The sequence below is a fragment of the Eubalaena glacialis genome, chromosome X (assembly GCF_028564815.1).
Source record: "Eubalaena glacialis isolate mEubGla1 chromosome X, mEubGla1.1.hap2.+ XY, whole genome shotgun sequence".
NCBI lineage: Eukaryota > Metazoa > Chordata > Mammalia > Artiodactyla > Balaenidae > Eubalaena > Eubalaena glacialis.
Genome location: NC_083736.1, coordinates 137,057,945 through 137,075,790, shown reverse-complemented (window position 1 = coordinate 137,075,790; position 17,846 = coordinate 137,057,945). Strand labels below are relative to the sequence as shown.

Below are 17,846 nucleotides of genomic sequence, written 5' to 3'. Positions count from 1 at the left end.
GAGCCTGGTGGGACGAAGGTGGGGAGACGTCAGGCCGGGAACGGAGCTTGGTGCCTGGTGACTGCTTCAGAAAAGAGAGTGGGAGCAGCCGGAGCCTGCCATCCTCACACGTGACAAGAGAGAGGAGGGACAGCCAGAGCTGAAGGCCTGTTTCTAACACATGTAAACACGCTTTATGTGCTAGTGGGAAGGAGCCAGCGAAGAAGGAAAGATGGCAGATACTGCAAAGACCTAACAATCGCTGGAGCAGGTTCCTGAAGGAGCGGAAAAGATGGGATCCAGGGCCCAGGAGGTGGGTGGAGATGCTCTGAGCTTCCAGACCGTTCTTCCTGCACCCAGCCTCGCAGCCAGCTGAGGGGAGTCAGCCGGGAGCCTTTGTGTGACACCATCTGACCCTGTCCCACCTGGATCTCTTGACCGCTCTCCACAGCCTCCCGCATGAAACCGAAACTTCTGAAGAGGACCTCCCAGCGTCTCTCACAAGGCCCGCTTCTAGCCTTTCTGGAACGCCTTCGCCGTGCCCGTCGTCCCCCGGGCCGAGAACCGCTCTCCTCCAGCCCTCGGGGCCCTGCTCAGACGGCTCCTCCTCCCGGCAGCCCGCCCCGCCCTCCTCGCCGGGCCCAGGGGCGCTGCCTCCGCCGGGAGTGACCGCGCGCGGCGCCCCCGTGTGGCCGGGGCTCGTGACGGCGGCGGCGGCGGGCGACCTGGCGGAGGGCCCGGGCACCGCCCCTTCCGCCCCGCCGGGCGACGCACGAGGCCGGCTTAAAGGGGAAGTGAGTCAGTGTCCGCGGACTCGGCCGGCCGAGGCTCGCGCCCGCCGCGGCCCCGAGAGGCCCCGGCCCGGCGGCGGCGGCGGCGGCGGCGGCGGCCATGGCCGGGGGGCCGGGCCCGGGAGACCCCGCGGTCCCCGGCGCCCAGCACTTCCTGTACGAGGTGCCGCCCTGGGTCATGTGCCGCTTCTACAAAGTGATGGACGCCCTGGAGCCCGCCGACTGGTGCCAGTTCGGTGGGTGGTGGCGGGCCGGCGGGGGCGGGGCGGGGCGGGGCGGGGGGCGCGCGGGGCCCGGGCGCCCCGGCCTGACGAACCCCCGCCCCGCAGCCGCCCTGATCGTACGCGACCAGACCGAGCTGCGGCTGTGCGAGCGCTCCGGGCAGCGCACGGCCAGCGTCCTGTGGCCCTGGATCAACCGCAACGCCCGCGTGGCCGACCTCGTGCGCATCCTCACGCACCTGCAGCTGCTCCGCGCGCGGGACATCATCACGGCATGTGAGCCCGCGGCCCCGGAGCCCCCGGGACCCCCAGAACCCCCAGGACCTCGGGAGGGGGGCCGCCCAGGGCCTCCCCTGGAGCTCCTCCCCCCCCCCCCCCCCCCGCCTGGGCCTAACAGCCCTTTCCTTCCTCTGCTTCCCAGGGCACCCTCCCGCCCCACTTCTGCCCCCCAGCGCCACCGCCCCGAGGCCTACCAGCATCTCTGCGCCTTCTGAGGCCGCGGCCCCCAGCCCCCAGAAGTTGCACTCGTCGGCCTCCACCCTCCTCTCACCAGGTAAGGTGGCTCCCGGGGGTTGGCCTGATGAACCTGAGGAAAGGAGCCCCTTGACACTGGCCACGGCTGTAGATCCGGCCACTGGTCTCTGCCTGCCTCTCACTGGTGTCTTTATGAAGCTTTTCCAGGCTCCCAGACTCATTCTGACCCTGAGCTCGGCCCTGTCCCAAGCCCTGCTGCCCTCCAGCCACCACTGCCGTCGCCAGCCCCTTCCTGTATCAAGGTAGGTGGGTCCTGCCCCCACCCAGAGGTTTGAGACAAGCAGTGAGAAGGCAGCCTTTGGTACACTGGGGAGCCCCAGCCAGCCCAGCAGGGGTGGGCTAGGCAGAGGGGAGGAGGCGGGACCTCACCTGATCTGGGGTCTCTTCCCACAGCGGAGCCCAGAGAGCCCAGTGTCCCTCCTGCAGGGGGCCCACTCCTCTTCGTTCTGCTGGCCCCTCCATGAGATTTGCCAGGGCACCCATGACTTCTCAGAGGAGCTGAAGATCGGGGAGGGCGGCTTTGGGTGTGTGTACCGGGCCGTGATGAGGAACACGGTATATGCTGTGAAGAGGCTGAAGGAGGTGTGTGTAGCGTCCAGGCAAAGGCTCTGGAAGGCTGTTAGCCGACCCTCACTTTTCTGGCCCTCCCCCCACTACCCCACACGGCTCCTTCAGCCCTCTGATTTCCCAGTCCAAGGCCCCCGCCCCTTGCTTGTTCTGGGCCCAAAACAGGAGGCAGACCTGGAGTGGACCACGGTGAAGCAGAGCTTTCGGACCGAAGTGGAGCAGCTGTCGCGGTGAGCCTGTGGCGTCCCTCGTGGTGCGGGCAGCGGGAGAGGCCCACCGGGACCGTGTGTCTCCCAAAGCCTGTCAGGCTCAGGCTAGCTGAGGAACCGGCAGGGACTGTCCCCACGACGGTCAGATGGAAGGCGTGGTGGATGCTGGGGGCCAAAGTGCTCAGACCCCACTTTTTCAAGCAGGTTTCGTCACCCAAACATCGTGGACTTTGCTGGCTACTGTGCTCAGAGTGGCTTCTACTGCCTTGTCTATGGCTTCCTGCCCAATGGCTCCCTGGAAGACCGCCTCCACGTCCAGGTAGCCTTACCTGCCCTGGCACGTTGCATCACACTTGGCACCCGGGCAGAGCGGGACACGGGGCCTGGGCTCTCGGCCTCTGCGAGCGGGGCCCCTCCCTGCTGCTCCCGCATGCCCAGAGGCCTGGCTCGTGGTGCCTCCGAAAGGGGGTTCTGGACTCGGAGTAGCTTGACTCGGGCTTCTCCCCTTTGCAAGCAGGGTAGCGGAAGGGTCGCGTCAGCATTGCCCTGAGGGAAGGAGGCGATGCACAGCACCGGGGCCCCATCTAGGGAGGCACCCACAAGACGCAAGGGCTAACCGAACACAGGGCAGGAGCATCTCTAACCTCACGCTGAAGGGCTCAGGATAAGCGTGCTGTTGTGCGGGGAGGCGGGGAGAGAGCCTCCGACGACATCCTGATCACCCCAGGGCCAGGACTGCCAGAGTCTGTGAGGGGTCCCCAGGGCATGATCCCGGCCCCGTGCGCTGTGCAGAGAGAGCACCGCAGGAGCTTAGTCTCCACCCTCTTCCGAAGCAGCTCCTGGAGACTTTGCTCCTCATTTTCCAGAAGGGGAAACTGAGGCCCAGAGAGTCAACTGCTCGTCCAGACCCCTTGGTGACAGGTGGAGGGAAGGATGGGGGTCAAAGAACAGTGGCCCGCAGCCTCCCCTCTGCCCTTCCAGACCCAGGCCTGGCCCCCTCTCTCCTGGCCTCAGCGACTGGACATCCTTCTGGGCACGGCCCGGGCAATTCAGTTTTTACATCAAGACAGCCCCAGCCTCATCCACGGAGATGTCAAGAGGTGAGGAGGGGACACAGCCAGGCCCCCGGGGCCTCTCAGAGTGGCAGGAACATAGTCTACGGCAAGGGGTGATGCTCCCAAACCTTCCGCCGGCAGGGAGCCGTGGTGCCTGCTCGCCACGGCCCGCTGTCTGGGCCCAAGAAGCCTTGCCCTGAGCGCCCCCCATGAGAGTAGGCCTACCCTCTCCCGCTCGAGACTCAGGTGGGGGACGTCAGGGCTGGGGGCTCTGAGTACCCGACGTGGGACAGGTGTGGAAGCAGAGGCCAAGGACGGGCCCCACTGATGAACAGGGGCTGAACTGTGTGAGCGTGCTCTGGGGGCCACGTGCTCGGAGCCCCAGGTGGCTGGAACGCTCAGGCGCACCAGCCACTGTCTGTGGGCGAGGTACAAGTCGGCAGTCTGATTTTGTCAGGACCAGGCAGGTGGGGGGGGGGGGGTCACGGAGTGGGCCAGGGCCAAGGCCGGACCGACACCACTCCCTTCCCTCCCCAAGTTCCAACGTCCTTCTGGATGAGAGACTGATGCCCAAGCTGGGAGACTTTGGCCTGGCCCGTCTCAGCCGGTTTGCAGGCGCCAACCCCAGCCGGAGCAGCGCTGTGGCCCAGACTCGGACTGTGCGCGGCACCCTGGCGTACCTGCCCGAGGAGTACGTCAAGACGGGGAGGCTGGCCGTGGAGACCGACACCTTCAGTTTCGGCGTGGTGAGCCACTGGGCCCTCTGATGGAGCTTCAGCTCCAGGGCCCCGCCCTCCCCGGTGCGGGCCGCTTCCTCGGTCCCGCACCTCATTTCACGTTTGTAGTTTTGAATCCTTTTGTTTCAAGTGGGCCCTTCAAACTGCCAGAGCTTTAGTCCCACGGCTGCGGCTCTGTCCCTGCTGGGAGTCGGTCGTCGTGTGCCTGTCAGCCCCGGTCCACACCCAGCAGCCTCTTTGGGGTGGGCACCCCCGTCTACCGTGCACCCCTCCCCACCCAGTGGCCCTGCCTGCCCCGCCCTCCAGCCTGTCCTCTCTCCAGGTGGTGCTGGAGACCCTGGCCGGCCAGAGGGCCGTGAGGATGCACGGTGCCCAGACCAAGTATCTGGTGAGCCTCCCGAGGCGGGGCAGGGAGAAGGGCAGGCGGGGAGGGAGCGAGGGAGGCCGGGAGGCGCTGCTCCTGGCGACAGACAGGTGTAGACCCGGAGGGCGGAATGATCGGGAACGCAGTGCCCCACGGGAGCCAGCCTCTGCTGCTGCTAACTCATCCTTGAAAATAGGCAGGACCCCAGACGGCTTCATTTACCTTGCCGAGGAGAAACCTGTCTGTTCTCTTGGATGCAGTGGGCCTTTCCAGACCCCGCCTGGGCTGGGGGCGGGCGAGGAGGGCCCCAGCCACAGTGGAAAACAGAATAGGGCGGGCGCGTGGGGACGGGGGAGGCTGTGGCAGAGAATGGGGCCGCCTCTGAGAAGCCTTCCCGGGTGCTGTGGAGCAGGTCCAAGCTGCCCGGGGCCTGACCTGGAGCCTGGAGCCCAGCTCCTCGCCAGGCCCGTCTCCGCGCGGTCTCCACTCAGGCGGCGCGTGTGCGTCACGCTGTACAAGCCGGTGTGTTTCCTGGCCTTCTGCTCCGGGCTTGGGGCTGTTTCTGTCCGTTGCCGGGTCTTGGTGGGTCTGTGCCAGAGCCGGGCAGCCAAACAGGAGACCTCCTCCACGTGGGCCGCTCCGCCCGGTGTCAGCACCGCCTCGAGCAGCGCACCACACTCCTCGGGCCTGACCGCTGGTTCTCTGTGCCACAGCCAGAGCGATCTTTCGTAACCGTGAGGAGACTGTGGAAGCCCCTTTACCTGCCCGCCACCAGCCCTCTCTCTGTCTTCCAGACTCGGGCCGGCTCCCCGATGCCTGCCCCAGGGCCTTTGTAAGAGCCTTTCTCTCTGCCTGAAAGGCCACCCCCCCACCCAACCCCAGTCTTTCCTCCCAGTCCTTCCCCTGTCAGAACTCAAGGTGGCCTCTGGTCCTGTTCCCACCCCTCTCGGCTCCGCCCTCTCCGGCTAGTTCATCCCTTTAGATCCCCGCTGAAGTGTCACTTGCTTGGGCCCCAGTTGAAACCCCCGTGGGCCTCCGTGCCGCAGTTTCCATTGGTTAAGAGGCATGTCGGCGCCTCTCCCCTCCCAGGAAGTCAGCTCTGTGAAAGCGGGCCCGGGTGCCGTGTGTGTGGCTGGATCCCTGGAGCCTGGGGCAGCACTGGGCACCAGCGACGAGGGTCTGGGGGCCGCAGCAGAAGGCATGGCCCCCGGTGACCACACTCACGTTACGTGTCCTGCAGAAAGACCTGGTTGAAGAGGAAGCCGAGGAGGCTGGGCTGGCCCTGAAAAGCACCCAGACCACACTCCAAGCAGGTCTGGCTGCAGATGCCTGGGCCGCCCCGATCGCCACCCAGATCTACAAGAAGCACCTGGACCCCAAGCCCGGGCCGTGCCCCCCAGAGCTGGGCCTGGCCCTGGGCCAGCTGGCTTGCTGCTGCCTGCACCGCCGGGCCAAGAGGAGACCCCCCATGACCCAGGTAGTCCTGTGAGGCAGGGGGAAGGGAAGCAGCTGAGATGCCAGCCACCCGTGGGGGACCGTGGCCTGCTGGAAATGCCACGTTCCTGGCACTGCCGCGTAGGGAGCCAAGCACAGCACCTCGCAGACCTCTTTCTGGAGGAAGTCTCCAAATGTTCCTTGCCTGCCTGTGCTTCTGCTAGGAGTGGCCGGAGCTCCACTGAACCCCGCCTGGTACACAGAGGGAGGCGAGAGGCTTTACTGCGCCCCCTTCTGGGTGTGCTGCGCCACTGCATCTACCTTTTTGAGTCCCCTCCCCATCACCCATCTCTTTCTCTCTGAGAAGGGGAAGAAGCCCCATTTGAGGGCATCAGGGCAGCGAGGTTTGCTTCCTAGAAGACAGAGAGAAGCCATTCTAAGTCCTTAGCTTTGGTGGCTACAGCTCTCTTCTTCGTCCACGACCCGGAGCCGCTGTGCGGTTTGACCACCTTCTGTGAGGACCGTGACTGGGCCGCTCGCCCTGAGAGCCCCTCTCCCTCCTCGCAGGTGTACCAGAGGCTGGAGAAGCTGCAGGCGGCAGTGGCAGGGCCGTCTCTGGAGCCAGAGGCCGCCAGCCGCAGCCCCCCTTCCCCTCAGGAGAACTCCTACGTGTCCACCACTGGCAGGGCCCTGAGCGGTGCCAGCCCATGGCAGCCCCTGGCGGCGCCCTCGGGAGCCCTGGCCCAGGCTACGGAGCGGCTGCAGAAAGGCGCCAACCAGCCCGTGGAGAGCGACGAGAGCATGTCCGGCCTATCTGCTGCCCTGCATTCCTGGCACCTGACCCCGAGCTGCCCCCCGGGCCCGGCCCGGCCAGGCAGCCCTGGCCCAGGGGCCGCCGTGTGGGCACCAGCACCCCTCGGGCAGGCTGGCTGTACTCAAGGGGATGCCACCCGAGAGTCGAGCTGGGGGAGCGGCCCGGGGCTCCAGCCCACAGCTATGGAAGGTACCTGGGGACACGTGCCCAGAAGAGGGACCAGCGGCCTCCTTTGGTGGCAGTCCCCATCTTCCCCACCCCCGGCCTTCTGGGAGGAGAGAACTGGGGCCTATCGTTAAGCTCCCTGTGTCCTTAGCAAGTTCCAGGCCACTGTCTTGGGGAGGCCCCCCACCCGGCCTTGGAAAGGCCCACCGAGGACGGTCCCGTGCCGTCTCATCTCCCCGGACCGCGGCCCCAGCTGGCTGAGGAGAGGCCAGGACCTTGCTCCCCGGAAGCCGGGGGCAAGGAAGGCCGAGTCCAGGACCAGGCTCCAGGCCCAGCAGCTAGCCAGGGCCCTGGCACGGCCCCTTCCAGGCCCCGCTCTCAGAGAGAGCGCTGAGGACCTCTGTCCTTCCGAAGGGCAGGGAGCTGGGCTGGGGACCGGGAAGGCTCACGGGGCCAGAAGTGTCAGCAGGGAATTCCAGGGCCATCGGCCCCTGTGGCTCAGGGGGCCCTCTCTCCACCCCAGGACCGCTCCTGGGCAGCTCCACGTCGTCACCGCCCCCCCAGATTGTCATCAACCCGGCGCGACAGAAGATGCTGCAGAAGCTGGCCTTGTACGAGGATGGGGTCCTAGACAGCCTGCAGCTGCTATCGTCTGGCTCCCTCCCAGGTACCCCCAGGGCCGTGCTCTGCGGCCGGGCGGCTGCCCTCTGGGCCACTCGGAGCCTTCGTTCTGATGGGGTCCAGACGGGACCCCCGCTCCCCGAGCCCGTCACCCCCTCGAACGGCAGCCGGGAGCCCGGCCAGCCCCCACGCCTCCTTTGGGAGATCGTGTATTCTGGGTACAGCCCTGTCCCAGCTCCCTCTCCTCCTCCTGACGACACGCACCTTCCCTTAGCCTGGGGGTGCCAGCAGCCCCCATGCTTCCAGAATACACGCAGCCCCCGCAGCCACGGTCCATTCCAGGTGCTGTTCGAAGAAGTGCTGCTTAGGAACAGAAATCGCTAATTCCAGAGAGCGCCCCGGGAGAAGGGGGAAGCGCAGCCCAGCCCCCGAGCGCCTCCCCCTGTTTGCTAACCGACTGGCGTTTCTTCCCCCCTCTGCAGACTTGGGCCTGGGGCACCAGAACAGGCAGGGGCCCGAAGAGAGTGATGAGTTTCAGAGCTGAACTGTCCGCCTGGTCAGATCCCTAAACCCGGAAGTCAAAGTTCTCATGGTTGGAAGTTCTCACGGCTCGCGAACCCGCGGCAGTCTGTGGGCAGGGGGGTGGGGGCTCCATCCTCACGGTGGTGGCCCTGCTGCTCTTGGGGCGTGGGCACAGGCAGGGCTCAGGGCCCCCCGGGCCGGCTGCTGCTGGCTGTCAGTAGGGCAGGACATCTCAACAGCCTGCCTTCAGGCCAGCATTCGCGGGAGAGGAAAGCCGATGTCGTTGGAGGGGCCGGTGGCGGGGAGGAGGGCAGGTCTGAAGGCTGCTGGCTACACAGGCCAAGGAGGAGAGGTGAGTGGTCCAGTGGGACTAGCGGGGCGCCAGCTCCCCGGAGAGTTGGGCGGGGCTTCTGCAGCCCAGGCCTACAGCAGCAGCCCTTAGCCCTTCTTTTCAGACCCTGCTGAAGCCCTGGGGAAAAGCAGCCACTCTGATGACAGGAGCCGATGAGGCCAGGGGCCCTCCCAGCTGCTTGTAACTGGGAAGGGGAAAGTGAGGTGCGGCTGTCCCGTGGTTCCCTCCACTAAGTGGAAGCGGGAGTCCTGAGAGGCCGCAGCGAGTGCAGCAGCGCCTCCCGGCAGGCCAGCGTCCGCAGGCTTCCCCAGGGAGCCGGGAGCCAGCCTAACAGGCCACCGGGCCAGGTCGGGCTCCAGAGGCCACAGGCTCAGCCTCAGGCCCGGGCACTGCTTGTGACAGAGGGGCCACTACCCCAGGTTTGGCTAGGCCCAAGCCTTGTGTTACCCAGACAGTGAGAAGCCCCAAGACAGCAGGAAGTTGGGAGCAAGACAGAGAGGAAGGAAAATGAAAACGGGACTCACATTTTTAGAAGCAAGTCAGCATTCGTGTAACTGAATGTCTTTGAAAGTAGCCCAGGGCTGTAGCGCAAGCTTCGAATGATTTTGTGTCTGCAATCATGAGTCACACTACATGCCCCACGAAGCTAGGCATTGGTGAAGTCCAAGTTGTCCTGGAGTAATAAAAACTTAACACTTTGATCTCTGGCTGTACTTGTAGGCTTTGTGGCACTGAAAGCCTTGAGCTTTTCCAGTGCTTTTCATGTCAGTGTTCTTTACTGTCCAAACCCAGAGCCCAGCCTCCCACCCGCAGACCCTCTGGAGGTTCTTGTTTCCACTCCCATTAAGCCACCATGCTGGTGGCAGATCCACAACACTACTACCCAGCAGTACTTTCACAGGTTGTTAAATGTTCCCTATTTTATGGATTTTGACGCTATTGTAAATGGTATTTTTATTTCGTTTTCTAGTTGATCATTAACAGTGTATAGAAACACAACTGAGTTTTGTATATTGGCTTTGCGTTCTGTGGCCTTGGCTTCAATTCACACCTTAGCTCTAGTAGTTTTTTGGTGAATACCTTGGGATAGTTTATGCGCACAATCATCTCATCTGCAAATAAAGACAGTTTCACCTCTTCCTTTCCATTCTGTACGCCTTTCAGTTCTTTTTCTTTTCTAATTAATTAATTAATTAATTTGGCTGCACCGCGCAGCTTGCGGGACCGTGGTTCCCTGACCAGGGATTGAACCTGGGCCCATGGCAGTGAAAGCGCGGAGTCCTAACCACTGGACTGCCAGGGAATTCCCTCATTTCTTTTTCTTGCCTTGTTACACTTGCTAGGGCCTCTGGTCAAATGTTGAATAGAAGCGGTGAAAGTGGACATCTCAACGTTAGGGTGCAAAGTGTTGGCTTTCACCATTAAGTATGATGCTACCTATAGGATTGCCATAGATGTACTTTGTCAATGTGGTAAACCCCATAAATTGATTTTGCAATATTAAACCAACTTTGTATTCCTTAGATAAAAACAGCACTTGGTCATGATGTGTTATCCTTTTATATATTGCTGAATTCCATTTGCTAATATCTCTTGAGAATTTTTGCATCTGTGTTCATGAGGGATATTGATCTGTAGTTGTCTGGTAATATCTTTATCTGGTTTTGGTGTCAGGGCCTCATAAAATAAGTTGGAAAGTGTCTCCTTCTCCTGTGTTCTTTTTTGCTCCACATCCTCACCAGCACTTGGTGTTCTCAGCACGTTTTCATTGTAATCATTCTAACAGGGGTTAGACTCGTTGTGGTTTGAGTTTGCATTTCCCCGATGACTAATGATGAACGTCAGTTCGTTTGCTTATTGGCCATCTGGAGGTCCTCTCCTGGGAAAGGCACATTGTGTGATTAGGTCCTTGTCCTTGCTGATATGCGGCGCTTCTGTGTCCATTCAGAGGATTGGTCTTGGATGATATGTGTCCCATAGTATCTTCTGCCACTCTGGAGTCTACCTTTTCACTCTCTTAATGACGTCTTTTGATGAACGGTTCTTAATTTTAGTGAAGTTCAACATGTTGATCTTTTCTGTTTGGGTTACTGCTTTCTGTGGTCTGTTCAAGGTCATGAAGATATTCTCCTTAGACTTCTAGACACTTCATTGCTTTACGTTTCCTATTTAGGTCCGTGCTATATCTCAAATTGATTTTTGTTTCTGGTGGCAGGCCGGCATCAAGCTGTCCTTTTTTCCCCACATGGACATCCAGTCTGTCCCACACCAGTTAGTAAAAAGACCATCCTTCCCCACTGAATCAAAGTGGGGACTTTGTCATCAATCTGCTGGCCAGATCTGGCCTCTGTTGCATTACACCAGGCTCTCTGGTGCCCCTCTACCAGCACCACCCCAGCTTCATCACTGCAGCCTTAGAGGAAGTGTCAATTGCTGTGCGTGGTGAGCCCTCGGGTTTGTTCTTCTTCCAGATTGTCGTAGTTTTTCTGGGCCCTTTGCATTTCCGTATAAATTGGAGAGCAGTTGGAACTCTCCTCCACTGCTGGTGGGAATGGAAAATGGGTCAGCCACTTTGGAAAATGTTATCATCCACTTATACCATGATACATCCCCCGCTAACATCGATCTGAGAGAAACGAATTCTGTGTCCACCCAAAAACTTGTTCACAACTGCTCACAGCTGCTCTAGTCACAACAGCCGGACAGTGCGAACAGTCCAAACGGCCATCAGGTGACGGGAAAAACGAATCGTGTGTTCACACAACAGGAGAAAACTTAGCAATAAAAAGGAACAAACTCTTGAACTCAGAATAACTGCACGGAGTGAAAGGAGCGTGCGCACTGGGTGAATCCGTTTAGATACACTTCTAGGAAATGCGAACGTCTCTCTCCTGACGGAGGCTGACAGGTGGCTGCCTGGGGGGGCGGGGAGGGAGGGGCGGGAGGGAAGGGTCACCAGGGGCGAGAGGAAACTTTTGGAGGTCATGGATATGGCCATTCTCTCAATTGTGGTGACGGCTTCACAGATAGAACTTTCAAAGACTAGGCTTTAAACTACGTGCAGTTGATTTTATGTCAATTTTACCTCAATATAGCTGTTTTTTCAAAATACAACGTGACTCTTTTAAGCAACATTGTCGGGGGTTTTTTTCCATTTAATTCAGCCTGGCAATCATTGTTTATTCATTGGCATTTTAATGTAATTGCCCATATGGTTGTGTGTGCGTTTGTTGTGGTAAAATACACATGACATAGTATTTATCATGTGAACCATTTGGATCCGATTCAGTAGCACTGGATACGTTCACAGTGTTGCGTAACCATCACCACTAGCGAAACCCCCAAACTTTTTCATCATCTCCAACATAAACCCTGTGCCCACTAACCGGTGACGCCCCATTCTCCCTCCTGAGATGGCCGTGTTGTCCCATCTGCTCTTTGTTCCTTCCTTTTTCCTTTCTCACCTTCTTTCAGTGTCACTTGTGTCATCCTTCTTGGGTTACCCTGTGGATCGGGTCTGCAGCCCTGCATGTACCCCTCCCCCTTGCCCTGGTGCTGCTGTCTTCACGTTGGCGTGGTTTGACTTCTGCTGTGTTTACCTCATAGAGTCCCCTTCTAACGCTCTACATGCCTTCCCGCAGCTCTGGTCTTCCACCCTGGATCCCTCCTTCCCTCCCTTGCTCTCTTTCTCAGATGATTTCATTTCTTGACCGAAAATAAGGTCAAGAAAATAACCAGAGGATAACATCACCATAGGGGCCATTAACGAGCATGATCCATCCTCAGATGTTTTCTGACCTTGACAACTGCAAACCGCCAAAACCCCTCTATGGGGCCCATGGCCTAGACGTCAGTACTTTTGGAATAACGCTTCATTTTTTAAATTTTTTATAAATTTATTTATTTTATTTATTTTTGGCTGCACTGGGTCTTCGTTGCTGCGCGCGGGCTTTCTCTAGGTGCGGCGAGCGGGGGCTACTCTTGGTTGCGGTGCGTGGGCTTCCCGGTGCGGTGGCTTCTCTTGTTGCGGAGCACGGGCTCTAGTCGCGTGGACGTCAGTAGTTGTGGCGTGCGGGCTTCAGTAGTTGTGGCTCGCGGGCTCTAGAGCACAGGTTCAGTAGCTGTGGCGCACGGGCTTAGTTGCTCCGCGGCATGTGGGATCTTCCCGGACCAGGGCTCGAACCCGTGTCCCCTGCACTGGCAGGCGGATTCTTAACCACTGAGCCACCAGCGAAGTCCTGAGACCACATTTTGTTTATCCATTCTTCTGTAGATGGAAATGTGGGTTGTTTCCACTTTGGGGCTGCTATGAATAGTGCCGCTATGAACATTGTGTGTATAAGTTTTCCTGTGGCTGTGTTTCATTTCTCTGGGAGTGGAGTTGCTAGGTGATATGGTAACGTATGTGTAACATTTTGAGGACCTGTCTATTTCCACAAGGGCTGCGCCATTTTACAGCCACACCAGCAACCTGTGAGGGCTCTAATTTGTCCATGTCCTCACCAACCCCCCGTTACTGTCTGTCCTTTCGATGATAGCCATTCTAGTAGGTGTGAAGGACTAGCTTATTGAAGTTTGGGTTTCTACTTCCTTAGTGACTCATGACGTTGAACATCCTTTCACGTGCAGGGTCATTTTCCTTCAGCCTGAAGAACTACCTGCAATATTTCTTACAGGACAGGTAGGCTGGCGTTGAGTTGCCCCAATGTTTGCCTGAAATGTATTTATTTTGCCTTCATCTTTAAAGGCTATTTTGCTCGGTATAGAACTCCAGGTTGGCAGTTTTTCTCTTTCAGCACTTTTAAATATATCATCCCATCACCTTTCATTATTTCTGTTGAAAAGCCATCATCAGTCTTATTACATTGCCTCTGCAGTCAATGTTTTGTTTCCCTCTAGGTGCTTTCAGTAGTTCTTCTCTGTCTTGGATTTTCAACGGTCTGACTGTGTGACGCGCTTCGTGCCTAGCTGTGATTTTCTTGGTGTCTGTGTTGCTTAATGTTTGTAACCTCCTTGAACCTGGGGTTTGATGTCTTTCTGTCACTTGTGGAAAATTCCCGGCCACTATCTCTTCAAATATTGCTTCTGTCCTCTTTCCTCTGCTGCTTGAGAACCAACCAGGGTGACTCTTGCCTGCACCCTCATCTCAAGGATTGTAGCCCCTCAAGTCAGGCCTTTGCTGCTTGCTTGTTCTCTGGTGCCTTCAAATGGTTCTTTAAAAATATACATTTTGTCCAGCTTCTCTAGCTGTTTTCAGTGAGAGTTAGTCTGATATACTCTATCAGTCGTGGCCAGAATCAGAAGAAGTCGCCAGAAGTTTTTCTTGACGCCTCCCATTCCTTCGCTCACACCAGCTAACCAACACATCTTATCTTCTTCCACATTGTAGATTTCTCCCCTCTGCCTCGTTCCATCTCCATGGCCCTGCCTTGGCCAAACCGTCGTCAGCTCTGTCACGGCTGGCTGCAGCTGCCTGCATCGTGCTGTGGGGACCCTGCCCCTGCCTGGCCCTCCAGCCTTCTCTCCTACCAGTCGGGTCTCTTCACAAAACTCAGAGGTTAAACTGTGCTGTCAGTCAAGACAGATCTGTGCCCAGGCAAGCCAGAGCGAAGTCCAAGCAAACCTATGTCCCTTCACTTTTCTCTCCGTTGAAGGTACGAACCGTACTAAGTTCCACCGCTAATGCTGGGTGGTTTTTTTGGTTTGCTTGTGCTCTGCGGGCCATCAGTTGCTGTGGCAACCTGGAGTAAGCACTTGCGAAAGGAAGCTTTCTTTGCACCGTCAGCGGGAGGGTCCAGGCTGGCAGAGGGCAGGGGACCCGTGGTCTCCTAGGGACAGGAGAGCAGAGAGACACTGCTCAGCTAGTGACAAATAAGAAGAGAAGGTCGACTTGTCCTATCACCTTCATTTTTTATCATCTCACCAGGTTGCAAATGTGACATCAGAAATACTCCCTCGCTGTTGTTTTTCTGGAGGAGAATGGAAGTCAGCAGGCACAAACAGTGAATGGAGACTTCCCTCCTGGGTTGGGTTTTCTGCTGAGTCACTGCCTTAATGGCTCCCCAAGATAACTGGCTCCCCTCTCTTAGCCTGTTTCTAAGGCAACCAGTGAGCAGGCTGGGAGCAAAGCCAACCTGGGATCAGGAGTCCCATTCCTGGCCACCATGTGGTCATTTTTTCCTAGCCAGAACATTTTTAGAGTCCATTTTTTAAAAAAACAAACACTGCCTTTTAAAAATACCTGCTCTTTGTGAAGAATCCCAAACAGTACATGAGTGTAGTTACAAAGGAAGACAAACCCCTTCTCACTTTCCCCGCCTGCGTCTCCTCCCCGAGAGCAGAGGGCAGCCGCGCAAGCCTCAGTGGTCCACCTCCTGAGACCCAGACCACGCTCGCCCCCCTGCTCCCAGCTGGGCCCCCGAAGGCTGTGCCCCGGTGCGCACACTGTCTGAATATACTATCAAGTGACGTAAGTGGTCCTCTGCGGAGAGTCAGGTTGTTTCCCGTTCTTTCTTCTGTTTGTGCTTTTGCCACCATAAACAATCCTGCATCCTCGCATGTGTATTTTTACACACTTAGGCAAGGGTATGTTTTTTAGGCAAGGGTATGTTTTTTAGGCAAGGGTATTTTTTTAGGCAAGGGTATGTTTTTTAGGCAAGGGTATTTTTTTTAGGCAAGGGTATTTTTTAGGTGAGACCCTCAGGAGCTGGATCACTAGGTCATCTTGGTACATGTAGCCCACGTGGCCTCCAAAGCACCAGGTATTGGCGAAAGTTTCACCTTTGCAATCTTTTTGGTTTTTTTTAATATTTATTTATTTATTTAGCCTGTGCCGGGTCTTAGTTGCGGCACGCGGGATCTTCCCTGCCGCGTACAGGATCTTCGTTGCTGTAAGCGGACTCTTAGTTGCAGCATGTGGGCTTCTTAGTTGCGGCATGCGTGTGGGATCTAATTCCCCGACCAGGGATCGAACTCGGGCCCCCTGCATTGGGAGTGGGGAGTCTTACCCACTGGACCACCAGGGAACTCCCCACCTTTGCAAATCTAACCGGTATGAAGGCATACCTTGCTTTTTATTTTCATTTAAGTATGAGTGAGGTTGGACGTTCTTCACTGGTTTGCCTGCATTGGCCTTTTGAATTTCTTTTCACGTGAGCTATCTAGTCATACTCATGGTTAAATTCCACTGGGCTATGGGTCTTTTATTGGTACGGAGAGTTCTTTCCATAATCGGGATCATATGTGTTACAAGTATTCTACCCTCATTTGTGATGTGTCTTTAACTTTGTTCCTGGTACTTTCCATTCAAAAATGTACTAATGTTCACCTGCCAGAATGGCTATTATCAAAAAGACCACAAATAACAAATGTTGGCGAGGATGTGGAGAAAAGGGAACCCTCGTACACTGTTGGTGGGAATGTAAATTCGTGCAGCCACTACGGGAAACAGTATGGAGGTTTCTCAAAAAACTAAAAATAGAACTACCATGTGATCCAGCAATTCCATTCCTGGGTATGTATCCAAAGAAAATGAAAACAGTAATTTGAAAGGATTCATACAGCCCAATGTTCATAGCAGCATCATTTGCAATAGCCAAGATAAGGAAGCTACCTAAGTGTCCACCAGATGAATGGATAAAAAAAGATGTGGTATATGTATACAGTGGAATACTACTCATGGACTAAGGAGGAAATTTAAATCTTTTAAAATACTAAATACTAAATGTAACCTTATGCCAGTACATTTGAATAATAGCTTATTTTTTTAACATTTATTTATTTATTTATTTTGGCTGCGCTGGGTCTTAGTTGCGGCACACGGGCTCTTCGTCGCGGCATATGGGATCTTTAGCTGCAGCATGCAAACTCTTAGTTGCGGCTTGTGGGATCCAGTTCCCCAAGCAGGGATCAAACCTGGGCCCCCTGCATTGGGAGCACGGAGTCTTACCCACTGGACCACCAGGGAAGTCCCTATGCCGGCGGTACGTTTGAAATTCTAGATTAAATGATTTTCTCTGAAAAATAAAAATCTCCAAAATTGTCTCAAAAAGTAGAAAAACTGAATACAGCAAAAATCACATATGATGTGGAATCATATGCAAAGGGCCCGTGTTCAGCAAATTGTTCTCACCTTTCACAGAGGCATTCCCGCAATGGGACAAGCCCAGGGACCCCCGAGTGTAAGCAGAAATGGGGCTCGGGGACCTTCCCCAGCTGAGGCCGCGTCTGCACCCCCTCCCCACACCCCATGTGGCCATCTGGCTTCGGACCGTTCTGCATCTTCGGCTAATTAACCTGGGAACCTAACACCGCCTATGCTGAGGATGTGTGTGTGGTCCCTTGCTACCTGTGTGCAGCCACCAGAGCCACTGGAGGTGACCAAGGGGGCAGACTCCCCAAAATGACCACCAGAAAAACCTGTTGATCAGGCAAAGCTGAGTTTACTGGACTCACTGCCAAGGCAATGAGGAAGAACACCCGCCTCGACAGAGGAACCTAGAAGAAAGGTTCAGAGCCTTAGAGCCGCGCAGTGATTTCCAGGTGGGAACCTGGGGACAGGACTTTGGATTGGTGGACACAGCCTAGGGGCGGGGCTCCACCCAGGGTTGGGTTACAGTCTTACCTTCCTAGGGCAAGTCTGTCCTGAAGCCAAACGCTAGTGTGCTCTGCTCCGTTCCCAGTTTGACGACGCAATGGGAGAGGATGCCCAGTCCCAGAATTGTTCGTCGTGGGGACAGGGCGGCCTGTTTGTTCCCAACGCAGGACCAGGAAAGGGTACTGGTGTCAGATTTCACAAGTAACACCCCCTCGGCCACTGTTGGCTCCCACTCACTCCCCTGTGAGGCCACCAAGATGACTTGTTGGTCAAAAAAGGCCAAGATCATTGCAGCCTGCAGTAAGAGAGACCACGACCTTGACAGAGCCTTAGAGGCTTCTTGGAGGGGCGAGGTCAAGGGTGAGGTGTTTTTAATTAGGTTTTTCCAGCCTGGTGTAAGGCAGGTCTTTCAACCAGGGGGTCTGATTGGGATGGAGCAAACCCAGCTCAGGATTGGTGGAGCCTGCCAAGCGGAGGCTTTGAAGGTAACTGGAAGAATAAAGGGCCCTCTGAAAAGCCCCCTGAGCCTGCTGTGGTTCTTGGCTGGAGGCTGTTAGCCTGATGAGGGCCGGTTGAATAATCTAATGTTTGGATAAATGGATTTGAAGGAAGCTTCTGAAATCAACAATAGAGTTGTTTGCAACTTCCACGTCCTAGACAAGAATTTCTTGGCATAGTACAGGCACCGGGAGCTAAGGGCTGAGCGATCATGGTTTCAGTTCTCACCTGAGCAGGTCAGAAGCTGCCCTGGTGGTGGGGGAAGCCACCTCTCCCTGGGGCTGGCTGAGAGGCACCTTCCAGCACAACCGGCCCTCCCACGACCAGGCAACGAGGGGCACCAGTGGCGGCGCTGTAACATTGGAGGGGAACGCGTGGGCGGCTTGC

The 17,846-nt window shown here is 56.9% G+C and overlaps 1 protein-coding gene across 4 annotated transcripts; it reads left to right on the top strand.

Annotated features, from left to right (window-relative positions):
- The first annotated feature begins 852 nt into the window (after positions 1-852).
- Positions 853-9,066, top strand: IRAK1 (interleukin 1 receptor associated kinase 1). 4 transcript variants are annotated; one of them, XM_061178010.1, is made up of 14 exons: positions 853-1,006; positions 1,100-1,267; positions 1,413-1,544; positions 1,664-1,767; positions 1,919-2,107; positions 2,258-2,322; positions 2,506-2,620; positions 3,283-3,401; positions 3,895-4,102; positions 4,416-4,481; positions 5,698-5,934; positions 6,459-6,894; positions 7,394-7,537; positions 7,974-9,066. In XM_061178010.1, the coding sequence occupies exons 1-14, from the start codon at positions 871-873 to the stop codon at positions 8,033-8,035; spliced, it is 2,181 nt and encodes a 726-aa protein (XP_061033993.1). In that variant the 5' UTR covers positions 853-870; the 3' UTR covers positions 8,036-9,066. The 4 variants fall into 4 exon arrangements, with proteins under 4 accessions (XP_061033993.1, XP_061033994.1, XP_061033991.1 ...); XM_061178011.1 differs by lacking the exon at positions 1,919-2,107; XM_061178008.1 differs by having other exon boundaries at positions 1,919-2,322.
- The last annotated feature ends 8,780 nt before the right edge of the window (positions 9,067-17,846 follow it).